The 20627-nt window shown below is 41.6% G+C and overlaps 1 protein-coding gene across 4 annotated transcripts in view; it reads left to right on the top strand.

Moving 5' to 3' along the window:
• LOC122559618 (tubby-related protein 3-like) overlaps positions 1–12697 on the top strand; it is a 137575-nt gene extending 124878 nt beyond the window's left edge. For all 4 annotated transcript variants that reach the window (XM_087997279.1, XM_087997280.1, XM_087997278.1 and 1 more), the window contains 5 exons: positions 3875–3987; positions 6630–6744; positions 8155–8253; positions 9393–9564; positions 10710–12697. In XM_087997279.1, the coding sequence (XP_087853405.1) occupies positions 3875–3987; positions 6630–6744; positions 8155–8253; positions 9393–9564; positions 10710–10843 (633 nt within the window). In that variant the 3' untranslated portion in view covers positions 10844–12697. The remainder of the gene's footprint in view (positions 1–3874; positions 3988–6629; positions 6745–8154; positions 8254–9392; positions 9565–10709) is intronic.
• The last annotated feature ends 7930 nt before the right edge of the window (positions 12698–20627 follow it).

Genomic DNA, 20627 nt, shown 5'->3' with positions numbered 1-20627 from the left:
ATCTAGCATCCAATGTCTTGCACAGAGAAGTTCTCAGTGGGTGGTGAGCAATGTGTGAGTAGACCATTCTCCAAATTAATACTCAATTACACCTAGTCTCGTTTGAGGCTGCAGGCATAGTAATAAGTACTTAACCCCCATTTCCAAAATGCGTCAGGTTATTAATACCTTTTCTACACTGTAGCCACCTGTTTGCCTTCTCTATCATCCCCATTCTTTATTTGGGGAAGCTCATCACCTTCCGTCTGAGAGAAAATGACTTCCCTCTGAGGCCATGCCATCTGGTGGACCTCCTTGAGGAGGCATCAGTGAAACTAAGTACCATCCTTGCTGCCTTCTGTCATTTCAAGTTGCCAGGATCACCTCTCACTTCCTTTGGAGTTGCTATCTAAAATTAATCCTAGCTGCCTTTTAAAGCAGTCTTAACAATGTCAATTTATGCTATGGCCTCCAGGAATCTGTGTTACATTCAGGGAACAGACTACTTCAAATTGTCACATTTGATTTGTATTCAGTGATGCCTAGGGACAAGGGTATGTTTATTGCATAATTTTCAATAGGTTATTCAAAACAATCTAGGTCACTGAAGAGTATTTCCAGGGTGCTAGTAGGTTGGAACAGGTGAAAAACACTGGCAGAAGCAAGCTCCATGTGGAAAAAAATGGATTAGCAACTAAACTACACCAAGTCAGTGCAACTAAGGACTCAGTGAGAAATCCAGAACAGTTGAATGCATTTGAGCTGTGAAAACTTGAGGAAAGGTTCTAGGAGTTAGTAGACAGTTAAATGCTAGATCAGGGCACTAGAAAAGTCCTGGGAGCTGTGAGGACTCAGAAGAATCTTTGCGCCACTAATATTTCAGCACATCTGTGGGGATGGTGAAGGAACCATAAACAATGTTTGCTTTGGACAACTGAGCCAGATTGAATGCTCAGGAATCAGCCCTAGGCTCAAGATTCAACCAAGAACAGAAATTGATGAAAAAACTCAGCAGGTCTGGCAACATCTGCACAGAGAAAGCAGAATTAATGTTTCGGGTCCAGTGGCACTACTACGTTTGTTTCTGATTTCCACCATCCCAAGTTCTTTTTTTGTCCAGTGTCCATATTCACTTGGTAAAGCTTGCTGCTTATGAGAAGCTGAAGTTGTGCTTATGAGTAAGTACTGGAGTGCAGTTTAGAAGAATCCATGGGAAGTATAATCCCAGGAAAAGAATGTGGACCACCAGAATGAGAGCAGTCATTGAAGCAGACCAAGACAGAGTAACTTTTGAGGGAGCTCAAGGCCAGGTTGACAAAAATGAAAGCCATCACTTGTGAAGTTTTAATGGTTAGATTCCATACAGTATGGAAACAGGCCCTTTGGCCCAACAAGTCCACACTGACCATCCAAGGAGTAACCCACCCAGACCCATTCCCCTCCCCTATATTTACCCCTGACTAATGCACCTATGGGCAATTTAGCATGGCCAATTCACATGACCAGCATATCTTTGGACTGTGGGAGGAAACCGGAGCACCAGGAGGAAACCCACGCAGACACTGGGAGAATTTGCAAACTCCACACAGACTTTGCTTGTCTGACTGTCACTGAATCTGAGGGATGGGAGGGGTGTGTCTGCTGAGAAATCTGGGATCGGTCTCGATCAAATTTACTGTTCGGTGTAGGGTGCTTGACCATCATTTGTCTCTTATTCATATTTGCTCTTGTTAGGTTTAGAATGTTAGAAAATAAGTCATATTTATCTTGGCGCTAAATTATTTCGATTGTCAACAAGATTTTTTTGTTGAATAAAGACACATGGCTGACTTGTTTCGAACACTGAACCAGATGCAGTCTAAAACCTACATAATTAGCCATGTCATCAATCTGGTTAAATTTAAACTTTGTTGGGACTAGTGGAGGAGTGGGACTGGAAAGAAATCCGTACATCTCACACCTTTGTTGTTACAGTCACCAGGTAGTTGCTTTAATTTGCGTCTACTGATTGTTCAACTCTCACAGTAGTCATTTGTTAATTAAATGGCTCTGACAATATTGCTGTCTCACTTTTGTCTTCAAGGTCATGCCACAAGTTTGGACTATGAGGCAAACCAGTGACATAGTTTTTCATTCAATCAAACCTAACTTATGTGGCTCTTGAAACTAAAATGTTAGTTTTTTGAGAGGAAAGTCAAAGTAACCTTTTTTCTTGGTAAACGAATTTAAAAAGATAACACAGGGAACGCACAATACTACATCCCTTTGTGTTCTAAATTGGATTTTTGTTGTGATTCGCATGAGACTTTGAAAACCAAATGAATCAATTTTAGCGAACAACCCCCAAATGAAGAAATTTATTGAACAAGATTTTGCTTCCTATAATTTGTCCTCAAAGACACATCAAAAGCAATGAAAATCCTGGTTGGAGTGAACTTCAGATGGAATACAAGATATGACTGATATCTCATGATTATCTCATTGTAGCCACTGGTTCCCAAACTGGAGGGTGCAAGCCCTGCTCAGCAAATCACTCACCGTTTTCAGCTCTCAGTCTGAGATTACACTAAATTTGAAGCTTTAAATTGGGGTCACCATGGACAACGTAGGCAATTTCAATTCCAGATCTACAGTTCAAGCAGTATTCCGGTTTCAGTTACACAGGGCTTCTAAGCTAGTTTCCAGTCCCTTTCTTCCAAGGGTTTAACTGATTCTGTGCATGCAGCAGCTTCTATATAAATAAATTCCATCTGTATAATTTGCCCTATGTAGCACACTTCCTTGCAGAAATCAATTCAATTCTCCTTTCCAGCTCTCTTGTTTCTGTTTTTTTCTTGACCTTGTCTGTGGCCTTCATTTTTTTCACATTGTTCCTGTTCCTGTTGCTTCCAGCTAAGAGCTAACAGGTCACATAAATATTTCTGATCATGCAAACATAGTTGATTCCTTTACAACTGATCCAATCTTTTAAAAGTTAGCAAATAACTTTTAATAATGATTACAGATTTGCCAAATATTTTAAAGTAGCTATCCATTTTCTTTATTGGTTCCAGGTCTACGGCTGTCACAGTTCAGCATTGAAATATGTTATTTTCTTTGTGTCTGATGCTCATGTTAATACTGTATTGTAATGTAGACATACAGTAGTGCCTCAACTTATGAACTTAATCCATTCCGGGACCCGGTTCGCGAACCAAAAAGTTCGCAAACTGAATCAATTTTTCCCATTGTTTGGATAGCGTAAGAATGCTTGGACGGCTGTTCACAGCGCACACGCCAAAGGCGAACTAAATGAGTTCACATGGGGCCCGAGAGCTTTTGTGTTCAACAAGCGTGTAGCAAAGCTGAACAATGAAACCACGTGGTCGCACACGGGCTTTTTGCGTTCGTATCTTCATTCATACCTTGAATTTCGTACGTACGTTGAAGCAAAATTTTACGTACAATCCTGTTCGTAAACCAGTTTGTACGTGAATGGGGTCGTTCGTATGTCGAGGCGCTACTGTAGTCCGTTATTGTTGTAAAATATGTTTTTTACTCATAAAGGTTTTTGAGGCTATATAGAAATTACCCAACAATTCTGACATGGGGAGAGCCTTACTCTGCTTCTGATTTGGGGCCACTTGAAGCTGATTTTGGGTGGGGGTGGAGAGATTATTTTCCAAACATTTATTTCCCTGGACACCTCATACATTTTCAGTGTATATTTAGGAAGCTTAACCCTAAAAGGTGTGTCTATTTTGCACGAATTCTTAACCTTGACGAATACATTGAATAATTCAAATCTTTGAGGCATTAATCTAATTCTTACTAGGTTGCTGTTATGAATGGAGGAACTGACTTTGTTTATGATAAAAGAGATGTCTTAAAAATTGCTTTGCTTTGTTTTACACAGCTCTTTTTATTAGCTGGAAGAAAAAGGAAAAAGAGCAAAACTTCCAATTATCTGATATCAGTTGATGCAACAGACTTGTCACGAGAAGCTGACAGCTACGTAGGGAAATTAAGGTTGTTATATTTTGATAAGATTGTAAATTAATAATTATGTTTTATACAAAGTCCTATACAAATGCTGAAGGATTTTATAAGTTACAGTCTTTGGTAAATGACCTGTGTGCTGTCATAATGAATGTTGCTGAGTTGTAAAAATATATTGTATCAATGTTATATTACCTTATGTATTTGGTGTATTTATTAGACATTGATGACTTAAATTCATTTGAAGTAGTTAGTTTGTTTAAATAATGCACATTGAGCATTTACTGAGCAAGTACTAATTCAGTTTTCAGCTTTCATTTTGGATAGATCTTTTCAGGGTGCTGGCAATGTATTTGTATGGTGTCCCTCTCCTTGAAAACTTGGCCAAATTGATGAGAAAGAAGTATGTTTGATAGTGAGTTTAAAACAATTTCTCAGTCCCCAAAAATTGAGAAAAAAGTCTCAGTTAATACTCTTAACCCAGGAATGGTGTGAGAATAGATAGCCTGAGAATTGGCAACATTCTACCGTTCTATGAAAGGTGTGCTCTTGGAGTTGGCTAGGTGGACATTCTCGGACTGGCATTAAGTGATGTTTAACTTGTATGTCACTTGTCCAATCTTGGAGAAGTATAAACAGGGGCTTACTTTTATCAAAATGGAAGTAATTGTTACTCATATTAGAATTGGCTAAGTGTCCAATTCCATAGCACCATTATCCTTCATTACTTCTTTAGTTAAGAGAAGGTACTCATTAGCACTATCATCCAAGAATGATTCCATTCCATAAGGTATAAGAGCAACGACACAGAAAACACATTATTCAAAAGAATATAATTTCTCTAGCAGATCTTTGGGGTTCTGTGGAAGCATCCTCAAGCATCTTTCGGTTTTCCTACAATGTATGCCTTGGTTTAGCAAATTCTGCTCTGCCTCATCTTGTTGCTATTAATGGATCTTGGTGTTCTGGTTTCAGACTTAAACATTAATAAAGTTCCTACAACAAAATCAGCCCCTTCCAAACCAAAACAACTCTCCAAATTCAAACAAGGTAAAGCAAGTAAAAGAAATATATACCCAAAAGAAAAGATTTGTATGGCTTCAGAGTGCCACTAATTTGGAGTTCCTAGTTTGAAATTTTCCTTCATTTTGCTATTTCTATATCATAATTTGACTGTGTATGGCATCAAGGAGGCCCAGCGAAGAAACCGGATCCAATGGGGATCAGGGGAAGACTCTCTGCTGGTTGTAGTCATTGCTGGTATAAGGTTGTGGTTGTTAGAGGGTAATCATCTGTGTCCCAGAACATCACTGCAGGAATTCCTCGGGGCAGTGTCCTGGGCCCAACCATCTTAAGGTGCTTCACTGAAGGCATTCTGTCAACCATAACATCAAGTGTGATGTCGGCTGATAATTGGATAATGTTTAGCACCATTTACAATTCCTCCGATATGAAACAGCCCATGTAAATGTACAGCATGATCCAAAAAATATCCAAGTTGAACTGGTAATTTACAAGTTACCTTTTTATCTCACACATGCCAGGCGATGACCATTTCAAATGAGAGAGAACATAATCACCTCTGCTTAACATGTAATTGCATTGCCATTGCCAAATCCTGAGTTTCAATATCCTCAACTTATGTCTGAAATGGAATTGGACCAGCTACATAAATGGTACCTAATGATTGGCTCCGGCCTGAAATGTCGATTTTCTTGCTGCTCGGATGCTGCCTGACCTGCTGTGCTTTTCCAGCAACACACTCTCAAATCTGATCTCCAGCATCTGCAGACCTCACTGTCTCCTACATAAATGATATGGCTGCCAATACCTGTCTCCCAAATGTCTGGTCCGGAATCTACAATGCAGAAGCCAGAAGTGTGATTGAATACCCTGCACTTAACTAGTTGATGTGTGCATCTCCAACAGTTCAGTACCAGCCAAGATAAAGCAGACTGTTTGATTAGCACCCCATCCACTATTTTCAACATTCATACATTCAACACAAGCGAACAGTTGCAGGAGTGTATTTATGTATAAGATGCATTACAGCAACTTGCTTAAGACTCTTTCAAAAGCATCTTCCAAACTTTGAACCTCTTATCCAGAAGGACAAGGACAGCAAATACATGGGAAAACCAGTTCCCAGTAAAGTTGCACATCATCCTGATTTGGAACTATATTGCTGTTCTTCCATTATCACTGACAAAATTCTAGACCTCCCTTTCTAGACCTACACTGCAAAAACTGCAGTGGTTCAGGATCTCCCCAGATTCTCAAGGGTAAGTAGAGATAAGCAATGCTGGCCTATCCAGCGATGTCAACATCTTGTGAATGAAGAAGCGAAAATATGTTGGACCGGTTGGGTCAAATGTCCTATATCTGCGCTGTAAATACTTTACCATTATTGACATGAAAACAGAGTCTATTCAAAGAGCTACAAATGAGCTACTCTCTATGATTCACAGTGATTTTGAATTGAACATTACAGAGCATTGCACAAGAGGCTGACAGTGCCACTGACGTATCATTTTAATTGTATAATTATTCATTTTTACTGGTGCTAATAAACAGACAAAATTTTCTATGTCTGCATTTAGAATATTTGTTCATTGTGCCTTTGTTGTGTATGATTGTTATTCATGTTGTGTTGCATTTTTATTTTCTATCAGGTCAAATTTAATGGGAACTAAGTTTACAATTTATGATAATGGAGTAAATCCTGCAAAAGCAGTTGGGCTGCTTGATGAAACGAATACCAGACAGGAGTTAGCTGCAATTTGTTATGTAAGTATTACACCATTGAAATATTTTACCATTCTAAAGTCTGTTTTATATCATTTGGATACCCTGTTAAATAATACTTGAAATCCTATGGATCTATTACTCAGTTGTGCTGTTATACTCTGAGCAATATTATCAGAATATATGTAATGGTTTTGCAGAGTATTCACTATTCCCTCTGTGATCTACGTAGAGAAGTGAAAATTAAATGGAAAAAATAATGAGGAAGAGTAGATGCAGGCTATTTTTCTGCTAAGTTATGCATGGTCAATGCAGCTTCATTTAAAAAATCCAATGTACTAAAATAAAATTTTACACAGGATTGGTTGCATAGTTGCTCCCACGTCAGTTCCTTAATTTAAATCTGTAATGGTGGCAATAGAGTAACCAGATTGTCATAAAACCCATCTGATTCAAAAACAGCAATTCAATCTGCCATCCTTATCTAGTCTGATTTTTGATGAGGGTCTGGATTATCATACATCTTGTTAACTCTGAAGTGTCCTTGGAAATGGCCTAGCAAGCCTCCCATCTATACACAAAGTGACTCACCACTATCTCTTAAGGGCAGTTAGAGATGGGCAATAAATGCTGGTTCTGCCAGCAGTGTCCAAATCTTGTGAATGAAAAGTAGCGAGTGTGAGACTAGATGGTGTAACTGTTTAACTATGAAGTTTTCACCTCCTTCAGACCAGGTTCAAAGCATTATGAGCTGAGTGTAAGGATCTGAGATTAAATAAGTTTAAATTGCCTCAACATGCTTAAAAACCTATATTGTTTCAGTACAAAACTATTTGTAGCTTTGTATTAATTAACAATACACAAGATTGCTAGTAGATATTTCATTTTTAACCGCCCTCCCCTCCCTATCCACGTTGTGTGAACAGGGAATATTTTTTCAGTAATAAACATCCTTTGCCTTCAGCGCAAAATATAGGTAGAATTATTGTTGCTGTATATGTTCAGAGTGGAGAAATGGCTACATCTGTTTTTTTGTAAAAATCTCAAAAATAATATGCTGAATAATGCATATTCAGAGTTACATCAACTGTTCTGTGTAACAAGGGTACATTACCTATGGGTATTGACCCATTAATTATCTGCATGTGCCACCCTATTAGATTCGATGCTGCGACTCAAAGTATGCAATACTTCACATTCATTGTTATTCCTCCATACATAGTACTTTCATGTGTATCGCGTAGTATCTTTGGGCAGAAAGCTGCTGATTTTCATGACCGCACTTCAAAATCAAATCCTCCAAACATGCATTTTGTTTCCACGTTTATTTTTTATTTCAATTTTTATTACAGGAATCATTCCTCAATAGTATAAGGAACGGTTCAATGTTTGTGAATAATAAGATTACGAAATATTATTAACACAACAAGTTGCAATTTTAATTCATTCCAGGAGACCAATGTTCTTGGGTTTAAAGGACCACGGAAAATGACTGTTGTCATTCCAGGTATGAGCATGAATCATGAGCGAGTCCCCATCAGACCTCGCAATGTAAGTCCATTTTAAAAAGAGAGGTAGATCTTAATTTCATTAAAATCAGTTTTAATGAAACTGTACCAGTCAGGTTTCAAGGGACAGTGGGAAAGCTAATTAAATAGTATTGCAGCAAGAAAATATATTTAAAGTATTTGTCTGCAAATATATTCAAAATATGTGTAAGATAGAACCTAGGTGTACTATACTTGTCGAATTATTGCTTTGACTTGTTAGACTTAAATTTTAATCTAGACTGGATAAAAGTTTCTGCCAGGAGCAAAGATTCTTTGAAAGCGTAATGCAACATTATTTGAAATTAATACTGAGAGTGCTGGAGTTCTGACATTAAAAATAGAAAATTCTGTAAATGCTTAGATCAGTAGCATTTGGCAGAGAGAAACAAGGTTAATGTTTTAGATCAATAACTTGAATTCAGAAAGCATGGCGGAACCGTGTACTTTGGGTTGAATAAGTGACACCACGAAGTAGAGGGGCATAAGTTTAATTTCTCTGTGCAAACCATGTTTTGTCAGCCAGGTTAAACCAACATCGTGACCCCAATGGGGCAGGCTGACCATTGGTATAATGCTCATACCCTTTGATGACCGCCTATCGAATTAAAAGGTCTCATTAAATAGAAGAAAATTCAACTTCTGGTGTAATTTTTATACCAGAATAAAGGCAATTTGGATCCTTACGTTACGTCTCTTCTAAGATTAACAGTGACATCTTTCATACAGATCAGTTAATTGTGGCATTATGAATAGAAAAAGTGCAAATTTAAGACAAAATTTCACTAAACAAATGTTGAAACTTGGATCACTGAGTTTGCAAATTCATTGCATTCTCATCTTCCTACACAAACCTGCAGCTGCTCTGTAACTGGCTATATTTTATAAATCTAAATTTAGCAATTTAATAGTTTCCTCTTAACATCTGTAAGTATCTTCTGTGCACTTTCTTTACAAAAGCAGCAACTGAGATAACACAATTATGAAAACTCTAAATATGTGAATATCAATTCCACAACATGGGCAGTTCCTTTTTTGTGATTGCCTAATTCTCCAGTTCTGCTTTGTCTGATCTCAGTTCTCCGTGCTGAATATATTACAGTTTTCTGCAGTGATTGCTGTTGCTTTCCAACATTCCCACAGGAGCACGAAAGTTTACTGTTAATGTGGCAGAACAGAAACATGGAAAATCTAATTGAGCTGCATAACAAAGTGCCTGTTTGGAATGATGACACTCAGTCTTATGTGCTGAATTTCCATGGAAGAGTCACACAGGCATCTGTTAAGAATTTTCAGATAGTTCATGATAATGATCGTAAGTATCTAACCTGAAAAATCATGTTTGTTGATCCCGCTGTAATTGGAAGTTTATTTTGTGACATCTAAATGTGAAAAGATCCTTCATTATTAGCCTCAGTGCATGTATTGGGATAATTTCATCAGAACTTGCTTTGCTGCGCTTTCACAGTAGCATTTGTCTGTGAAACATATAAAAGGGGATAAATCCCCAGGACCTGATCAGATGTACCCTCGAACTCTGTGAGAAGCTAGGTAAGTGATTCCTGGGCCTCTTGCTGAGATATTTTATCATCGATAGTCACAGGTGAGGTGCCGGAAGACTGGAAGTTGGCTAACGTGGTGGCAATGTTTAAGAAGGGTGGTAAGGACAAGCCAGGAACTATAGACTTTTGAGTCTGACATCGGTGGTGGGCAAGTTGTTGGAGGGATTCCTGAGAAACAGGATGTACAGGTATTTGGAAAGGCAAGGACTGATTATAGATAGTCAACATAGCTTTGTGCGTGGGAAATCATGTCACACAAACTTGATTGAGTTTTTTGAAGAAGTAACAAGGAGGATTGATGAGTGGTAGATGTGATCTATATGGACTTCAGATTGGAGTGGTGCTGGAAAAGCACAGCAGGTCAGGCAGCGTCCGAGGAGCAGTAAAATCGGCGTTTCGGGCAAAAGGGCAAAGATTTAAAAGGCATCTAAGAGGCAACGTTTCACACAGAATAATGTGTGTATGGAATGAGCTGCCAGAGGAAGTAGTGGAGGCTGGTACAATTACACTATTTAAAAGGCATCTGGATGGGTATATGAATATGAAGCGTTTGGAGGGATATGGGTCAAGTGCTGGCAAGTGGGACTAGATTAATTTAAGATATCTGGTCGGCATGGACGAGTTGGACCAAAGCATCTATTTCAGTGGTGTACATCTCTATGACTCTATATAATATTGCATCCAAGTTTATTCAGCTTAGCTCACAAGCTATTAAACTGATCCTGGGGTAGTTTGCACATGACCAACAGCTACCTTGGAAATTTGTCAGTGGATGTTTTTGCTGAAGTTGACTTGTTTCGTACTTCTGTTAAAGCTAGTACACAGAAAATTGTAATAGGAAATATGTTAAAGGCAGTTTTCTCACTAACAAAAACGTTTTTCTTGCTTTCCTTACCAGCTGATTACATTGTGATGCAGTTTGGACGAGTGGCAGAAGATGTTTTCACAATGGACTACAATTACCCAATGTGTGCATTGCAAGCCTTTGCAATTGGATTGTCCAGTTTTGACAGTAAATTGGCATGTGAATGAGGACAGTAGTGGGTGCAGGCCTCCACTTTTTAGGAAGCTGAAAACTAAAGGACATATTTATTGTATTGTGCTGGTTTTGATGTAATCATGCAAACCGATCTACCGTGAAATTGATTTCAATCAAAAATGGAAACAAAAGAAAAGAAATAAAAATTCTGCAAATGTCAGAAATAGATTCCCAAGTGGCTTAGCAATCATGGCACACTAATCATGCTGATAATGGACCATATTTTACATTGTTGTACTTGAGTACAATATTCTGCCAAATGCAGTAGGCAGCAAGTGATCACTGTTCACATTTGCCCATAGACATAAAAGAGGAGCTATCTAAATCTAGGATGCAAATTAACTAATAGGTGGAATAAGAAGAGCTGCCTTTTTTCATTATGTCAAAAATGAATGGCTGGCATAATCTTAAATTTGATGATTATTGTAATCGGCATGTTGTATTTTATCTCTTTTTTTTCTTCCCTTTCCCTTCTTTTTGAGGGCACTGACTTATGCTAGGGTATGGTTGCAAACATTAGAGTGCCACATTCAACTGACCATTTTTTATGTTGCACTTTGGTCCTTTAGTAAATATTCATAAAAAGCACTTCTATCAATGGTACCGAATGATCAGGTTGAGGAGTTACAGCTGACAGTAACTATGGCCTCCTCGCTGATTATTAGCTGAGTACAGCTACACTAGCAGAGTCCAGTGTTTTCTTTCTGTTTGCACCTCAGAGCGCCTTTGGATTTTTTCCACATTAAATGCACTATATCAATGCAACTTGTAGTCGAAATGAAGGCTGTGATGCAATAGGAAGTGTATTTTCTCACAGACTCAGAACTGGCTATGCAGAACATGATTGTTTGGATGGATTTCGACTTTGGAATTTCAAATAGAGGCCATATTAGATAAAACTGAGAAGTTTCAAGAGCCATAACTTCATGAAAGATCATTAGTGAATTAATTTTTTAAACATTTAGATAGGAGGAAAACAGGTGATCCTAAATATAATTTCTGCACTCGTTTTTATAATTACTTGCTTCTTTATTGTTTTATCCTTCAAAACTGCTGGTCAGAGGAAATCAAGAGGGAGAAATTTTGTGTGAAGGCATGAATTTCTTCTACAGAGCCACTTTGCACTATGAACAGTATGAGGCACACTCTGTTATCATAATAGAGCTTTGTGCATAAAATATCTGCTCCTTACTTGCCTCTGAGCAGCAGTTATCAACAGACAGCAAAGAAAAATTTAGGTATAGTTCCATTAAAAAGTATGTCAGTTGACATTCATCCATCACATCAACTGGAAAAAATAATACCAATTCAAATCATGTAATTAAATCCTGGCGCCTGCTGTGCTTTATTGTCTGTTTTGTTACCTTCCACCAGCTTTAAAATATAATTGCTTGAGATAAACCCAAAGGAGTATATTTCAAGGACAGAACATATCTTAATACTGTAATTATGTGACATTAATGAACTGCCACTCTATTCTGCTTGTATTTCATGAGTCCCTTAAAGTATTCTGGCCTTGAAATACACACCTGCCTGTTTTCCATCTGTGATAAACTCCAGCCTAGTGTTCATGTGATAACATTTCAGCTTGTGTATTGTCTTTTGTTGCATGGTTCTGCCCATGTTGAGTGTTCCTATGATTTGCTACAACCCATATATTTTCGTATATGATAAGCTCTAATCCATGTCTTTCTGATATAATCATCTTCAGCCAATGTTAAGTTGTTGCTCTAATACATTCCAGCTGATATTCTTCCTGACATCCTTTAGCCTGTGTCATCACTGTATATTCTTAATTTATATAATTTTGGGTTTTGTGATAATTAAAACAAATGCAGTTCTCTGCATCTGATATATGCAGGCTTTCTTTTTCTTTTGAGTCTTGGTCATTTCTTTAAATACTTAAGCCTGATGCTTGGCCAAATAATAGCTGTAGCAAATTATCTAAAGTTATTTTTCCACAATGCTGGATAATTTTTATTGTCTTTATGATATCTACGTCACACCCAACTTGCACATCTCAATATGCCAACTGTCTTGGTAGTTTACAGTGCTTTGTATCTGTATCATAAAAGAAGCCATGTTATGATGTTCTGATGTATGCAGACGATGGAAAATGTGGTTGATAAAGTAAGTAAAACTTAATCATAACGTGTGTGTTTTTATTGTGAATTAGAAGAACAATTTATTTTGCACTTATTGTGAAGTCAACACTTTTTCATTTACAGTTGCAATTATTGTAATTTAATCTTGTTAATATGGTCACTACTTCCATAGTTAAAATGGAATAATATTTTAATGCATTAACAAAGTTCCATCCATACGCACATTGCTTTTACATTTGACTTAGTTTTTAAAAAATCAGTTGTACAGTGTACAGAAAGGAGAAAACATGCATATTCATATAAGGTTAAAATTTGGCACATTCTATAATGGAAGGGTAGTCCTGTCAGTATACCTAACTAAAGAAGCTGTGCTGAGGTACTTTTGCATTCAAGTCAGCACTGTAATTGACAACATATAAACTTTTCACTATGTCTATTGACTATATGTGATAATAAAGGCTATTCTATATTCTCTTCTATTCCACTTGTTGGACAGAAACTAGACAAAATTAATCCTGACACAAAAATGTCTGTGGTTACCGAGTGACTCCAATTTGCTGCTTTTTCCTCTCACCCTCTATCTTGGACACCAGTCACCAATGTCTTTGTGTAGTCTGTGAGCAGTGACCACACATAGCCTCCACCCATGGATGTCAGCCTCTAACATTCAACCTCCAGGCACCCTCATGACATATTTCTAATTCATTTGCAAAACATTCTGAACTTCAATGCTGCAATTTGCAATGCACCAGCACTTTTCATTTGAATGCTGCTGCAAGGACAGTGTACAGGGACAGGCATCTGCCTCCTTGGATACTCGACCTCTCTGCCTTAGAGTCATAGAGATGTACAGCATGGAAACAGACCCTTCGGTCCAACCCGTCCATGCCGACCAGATATCCCAACACAATCTAGTCCCATCGGCTAGCACCCGGCCCATATCCCTCCAAACCCTTCCTATTCATATACCCATCCAAATGCCTCTTAAATGTTGCAATTGTACTGGCCTTCACCACATACTCTGGCAGCTCATGCCATACATGTACCACCCTCTGCGTTAAAAAGTTGCCCCTTAGGTCTCTTTTATATCTTTCCCCTCTCACCCTAAACCTATGCCCTCTAGTTCTGGACTCCCCGACCCCAGGGAAAAGACTTTGCCTATTTATCCTATCCATGCCCCTCATAATTTTGTAAACCTCTATAAGGTCACCCCTCAGCCTCTGACATTCCAGAGAAAACAGCCCCAGCCTATTCAGCCTCTCCCTGTAGCTCAGATCCTCCAACCCTGGCAACATCCTTGTAAATCTTTTCTGAACCCTTTCAAGTTTCACAATATCTTACCGATAGGAAGGAGACCAGAAATGCACGCAGTATTCCAACAGTGGCCTAACTAATGTCCTCTACAGCCGCAACATGACCTCCCAACTCCTGTACTCAATACTCTGACCAATAAAGGAAAGCATACCAAACGCCTTCTTCATTATCCTATGTACCTGTGACTCCACTTTTAAGGAGCTATGAACCTGCACTCCAAGGTCTCTTTGTTCAGCAACACTCCCTAGGACCTTACCATTAAGTGTATAAGTCCTGCTAAGATTTGCTTTCCCAAAATGCAGCACCTCACATTTATCTGAATTAAACTCCATCTGCCACTTCTCAGCCCATTGGCCCATCTGGTCCAAATCCTGTTGTAATCTGAGGTAACCCTCTTCGCTGTCCACTACACCTCCAATTTTGGTGTCATCTGCAAACTTACTAACTGTACCTCTTATGCTCGCATCCAAATCATTTATGTAAATGACAAAAAGTAGAGGGCCCAGCATCAATCCTTGTGGCACTCCACCGGTCACAGGCCTCCAGTCTAAAAAAACAACCCTCCACCAACATCACCGAAGGTCTTCTACCATTGAGTCAGTTCTGTATCCAAATGGCTAGTTGTCCCTGTACTCCATGAGCTCTAACCTTGCTAATCAGTCTCCCATGGGGAACCTTGTCGAACGCCTTACTGAAGTCCATATAGATCACATCTACTGCTCTGCCCTCATCAATCTTCTTTGTTACTTCATCAAAAAACTCAATCAAGTTTGTGAGACATGATTTCCCATGCACAAAGCCATGTTGACTATCCCGAATCAGTCCTTGCTTTTCCAAATACATGTACATCCTGTCCCTCAGGATTCCCTCCAACAACTTGCCCACCACCGAGGTCAGGCTCACTGGTCTATAGTTCCCTGGCTTGTCCTTACCACCCTTGTTAAACAGTGGCACCACGTTTGCCAACCTCCAGTCTTCCGGCACCTCACCTGTGACTATCAATGATACAAATATCTCAGCAAGAGGCTCAGCAATCACTTCTCCAGCTTCCCACAGAGTTCTCGGGTACACCTGAACAGGTCCACCTTTAACCGTTTAAAGACATCCAGCACTTCCTCCTCTGTAATCTGGACATTTCGCACGGTGGTACAGTGGTTAGCACTGCTGCCTCGCAGCGCCAAAGACCCGGGTTCAATTCCCGCCTCAGGCGACTGTGTGGAGTTTGCATGTTCTCCCCGTGTCTGCGTGGGTTTCCTCCAGGTGCTCCGGTTTCCTCCCACAGTCTAAAGATGTGCCGGTCAGGTGAATTGGCCATGCTAAATTGCTCGTAGTGTTAGGTAAGGGGTAAACGTAGGAGTATGGGTGGGTTATGCTTCGGCGGGTCGGTGTGGACTTGTTGGGCCGAAGGGCCTGTTTCCACACTGTAAAGTAATCTAATCTAATCTATTTCCCTACAGTCTATATCTTCCATATCCTTTTCCACAGTAAATACTGATGCAAAATATTCATTTACTATCTCCCCCATTTTCTGTGGCTCCACACAAAGGCCGCCTTGCTGATCTTTGAGGGGCCCTATTCTCTCCCTAGTTACCCTTTTGTCCTTAATATATTTGTAAAACCCCTTTGGATTCTCCTTAATTCTATTTGCCAAAGCTATCTCATGTCCCCATTCTGCCCTCCTGATTTCCCTCTTAAGTATACTCTTTATACTTTCTTTATATTCTTCTAAGGATTCACTGGATCTATCCTGGATCTATGCTTCCTTCTTTTTCTTAACCAAACCCTCAATTTCTTTAGTCATCCAGCATTCCCTCTACCTACCAGCCTTCCCTTTCACCCTGACAGGAATATACTTTCTCTGGATTCTTGTTATCTCATTTCTGAAGGCTTCCCATTTTCCAGCATTCCCTTTACCTATGAATATCTGCCTCCAATCAGCTTTTGAAAGTTCTTGCCTAATACCGTCAAAATTGGCCTTTCTCCAATTTAGAACTTCAACTTTTAGATCTGGTCTATCCTTTTCCATCACTATTTTAAAACGAATGGAATTTTGGTCACTGGCCCCAAAGTGCTCCCCCACTGACACCTCAGTCACCTGCCCTGCCTTATTTCCCAGGAGTAGGTCAAAGTTTGCACTTTCTCTAGTAAGTACATCCACATACTGAATCAGAAAATTGTCTTGTCCCCACTTACGAAATTCCTCTCCATCTCAACCTTTAACACTATGGCAGTCCCAGTTGATGTTTGGAAAGTTAAAATCCCCTACCATAACCACCCTATTATTCTTACAGATAGCTGAGAGCTCCTTACAAGTTTGTTTCTCAATTTCCCTCTGACTATTGGGGGGGGTCTATAATACAATCCCAATAAGGTGATCATCCCTTTCTTATTTCTCAATTCCACCCAAATAACTTCCCTGGATGTATTTCCGGGAATATCCTCCCTTAGCACAGCTGTAATGCTATCCCTTATCAAAAATGCCACTCCCCTCCTCTTTTGCCTCCCTTTCTATCCTTCCTGTAGCATTTGCATCCTGAAACATTCAGCTGCCAGTCCTGCCCATCCCTGAGCCATGTTTCTGTAATTGCTATGATATCCCAGTCCCATGTTCCTAACCATGCCCTGAGCTCATCTACCTTCCCTGTTAGGCCCCTTGCATTGAAATAAATGCAGTTTAATTTATTAGTCCTACCTTGTCCCTGCCTGCCCTGACCGTTTGACTCACTTCTGTTCTCAGCTGTACCCGTCTCAGAGCGATCTCTTTCCTCACTATCTCCCTGGGTCCCCCCCCCCCCCCCCCCACCTTACTAGTTTAAATCCTCCCAAGCAGTTCTAACAAATTTCCCTGCCAGTATATTAGTCCCTTTCCAATTTAGGTGCAATCCGTCCTTCTTGTACAGGTCACTTCTACCCCAAAAGAGATTCCAAAAATGTGAATCCTTCTCCCATACATCAGCTCCTCAGCCATGCATTCATCTGCTCTATCCTCCTATTCCTGCCCTCACTAGCTCGGAGCACTGGGAGTAATCCAGATATTATCACCCTTGAGGACCTCCTTTTTAAATTTCTGCCTAACTCTCTGTAATCTCCCTTCAGAGTCTCAACCTTTTCCCTTCCAATGTCGTTGGTTCCAATGTGGACAATGACCTCCTGCTGGCCCCTCTCCCCTGTGAGAACATTCTGCACCGTCTCTGAGACATCCTTGATCCTGGCACCAGGGAAACAACACACCATTCTGCTTTTTCTCTGCTGGCCACAGAAACATCTGTCTGTACCTCTGACTACAGAATCCCCTAACACAATTGATCTCTTGGAAGCCGACATACCCCTCATTGCATTAAAGCCAGTCTCAATACCAGAAACTTGGCTGTTCATGCTACGTTCCCTGAGAATCCATCACTCCCTACAATTTCCAAAACAGCGTACCTGTTTGAAATGGGTATATCCACAAAAGACTCCTGCCCTAGCTGCCTACCTCTCTTACCTTTCCTGGAGTTAACCCATCTATGTGACTGTATCTGAGACTTTCCTGCCTTTCTATAATTGCCATCCATCACATACTGTAGCTGTTGCAAATTCCTCATTGCTTCTATTTGTCTCTCCAACCGATCCATTCGATTTGATCAGATTTGCATCCAACAGCATTTATGGCAGATATAATCCACAGTAACCCTTAAACTCTCTTTAAACTCCCACATCTGACAAGAAGTACATATCACTGCAAAGGCCATTTTTGGTCCTTCACAATCTACAGACCCAGAAAATAACACCGTCTTATTCCTCTACTAACACTGCCTCAGGTTAAGTTAATAGCTACGGCTTATATTTTAAGTTTAATCAAGAGACTTATCTCCAAAAACATATAATCAAGAAAGAATCCACTGTACCCACTACTGCAGCCTTCTATTGGACAGGCTTAAAACAACAGCTGAAAATGTGTTGCTGGAAATGCGCAGCAGGTCAGGCAGCATCCAAAGAGCAGGAGAATTGATGTTTCGGGCATGAGCCCTTCCTCAGGAATGAGGAAAGTGTGCCAAGCGGGCTAAGATAAAAGGTAGGGAGTAGGGACTTGGGGGAGGGGCGTTGGAAGTAGGTTAAGGTGAGGGTGATAGGCCGGAGTGGGGGTGGGGGATGAGAGGTCAGGAAGAAGATTGCAGGTTAGGAAGGCGGTGCTGAGTTCGAGGGTTGGGACTGAGACAAGGTGGGGGGAGGGGAAATGAGGAAACTGGAGAAATCTGAGTTCATCCCTTGTGGTTGGAGGGTTCCTAGGCGAAAGATGAGGCGCTCTTCCTCCAGCCGTCATGTTGCTATGGTCTGGCGATGGAGGAGTCCAAGGACCTGCATGTCCTTGGTGGAGTGGGAGGGGGAATTGAAGTGTTGAGCCACGGGGTGGTTGGGTTGGTTGGTCCGGGTGTCCCAGAGGTGTTCCCTGAAAGGTTCCGCAAGTAGGCGGCCTGTCTCCCCAATATAGAGGAGGCCACATCGGGTGCAGCGGATGCAGTAAATGATGTGTGTGGAGGTGCAGGTGAATTTGTGGCGGATATGGAAGGATCCCTTGGGGCTTTGGAAGGAAGTAAGGGGAGAGGTGTGGGCGCAAGTTTTGCATTTCTTGCGGTTGCAGGGGAAGGTGCCGGGAGTGGAGGTTGGGTTGGTGGGTGTGCACCTGACGGAGTCACGGAGGGAGTGGTCTTTTCGGAACGCTGATAGGAGAGGGGAGGGAAATATATCCCTGGTGGTGGGGTCTGTTTGGAGGTAGTGGAAATGACGACGGATGATACGATGTACATGGAGGTTGGTGGGGTGGTAGGTGAGGACCAGTGGGGTTCTATCCTGGTGGCGATTGGAGGTGCGGGGCTCAAGGGCAGAGGAGTGAGAAGATGCGGTGGAGAGCATCGCCGATCACGTCTGGGAGGAAATTGCGGTCTTTGAAGAAGGATGCCATCTGGGTTGTATGGTATTGAAACTGGTCCTCCTGGGAGCAGATGCGGCAGAGATGAAGGAATTGAGAATATGGGATGGCGTTTTTTACAGGTAGCAGGGTGAGAGGAGGTGTAGTCTAGGTAGCTGTGGGAGTCGGTCGGTTTATAGTAAATGTCCATGTTGGTTCAGTTGCCCGAGATAGAAATAGAGAGGTCGAGGAAGGGGAGGGAGGAGTCTGAGACGGTCCAGGTAAATTTGAAGTCGGAGTGGAAAGTGTTGGGAAAGTGGATGAACTGTTCAACCTCCTCGTGGGAGCACGAGGCAGCGCCGATACAGTCATTGATGTAGCGGAGGAAAAGGTGGGGGGTGGTGCCAGTGTAGCTGCGGAAGATACTTACCCCCACATTCTGGGTTCCTCAACTATTACAAAATCTTCCATCGGCCTCCGAAATCACTCGGGCACCATTAACCATGCGGCTGCTGCAGTGCCCGCGGTAGCGACCGCCGCCGCGAACCATGACGTCACTTCTGCCCCCACCGACCTTGCAGCCTCCGCGATTGCTGCCCAGACAACCGCCTCCACGATTGCCAGGAAGACCATCGCCGACAGATTCGCAGCCTCTGCGGGATGCATGACTATCAAGAACAACACCGTTTCTGCCGTCGCCGCAGCCACTTCCGCCCCCAGTGACATCACTCACCTGCACAACGACCATGCTGCATGCATCTCTGCCCCCACGCTGATCTCCGTCACCATACCTAACCCCGCCCCCACGCCGATTTCTGTCACCACGCCTAACCCCGCTCTCACGTCCTCTCCGTTCGCACGCCTAACCCCACCCCGTCCTGATCTCCGTCCCCGCCCCGATTTCCGCCTCCACGCCTAACCCTGCCCCCACCCCCAACTCCAGCCCCACACCAGGTCCTAGCTCCCAGCCCTGCCGTGTTTTCACCATCCCTCCAGAGCTACCCCTCTCTGAGGATGAAAGATCAGTCCTCAGCAGAGGCCTCACCTTCATTCTCCTACGCTCCCGGATTAACGAGTTCAACACGCGGCGAGACATCGAAGAATTCTTCCGCCGCCTTCGCCTCCGTGCCTACTTCTTCAACCAGGATTCTCACCCACCCTCTGACGACCCCTTCTCCCGCCTCCAATACACCCCATCCACCTGGTCACTCCGTGCTGGCCTCTTACCTGCCCTCGATCTCTTAATAACTAACTGCTGCCCCGACATTAACCGCCTCAACCTCTCCACTCCTCTCACCCACTCCAACCTCTCACCCTCAGAACGTGCAGCCCTCCACTCCCTCCGTTCCAACCCCAACCTCACTATCAAACCGGCAGACAAGGGAGGCGCGGTAGTAGTTTGGTGCACCGACCTTTACACCGCTGAGGCTAAACGCCAGCTCGCGGACACCTCCTCCTACTGCCCCCTTG

The sequence above is a fragment of the Chiloscyllium plagiosum genome, unplaced genomic scaffold (assembly GCF_037043375.1).
Source record: "Chiloscyllium plagiosum isolate Xiang-an unplaced genomic scaffold, Cpla_swu_hap1 HiC_scaffold_19, whole genome shotgun sequence".
In the NCBI taxonomy this organism is placed as follows: domain Eukaryota; kingdom Metazoa; phylum Chordata; class Chondrichthyes; order Orectolobiformes; family Hemiscylliidae; genus Chiloscyllium; species Chiloscyllium plagiosum.
The sequence above is the reverse complement of the archived record's forward strand: the minus strand, read 5'-3'. Positions and strand labels throughout refer to the sequence as shown.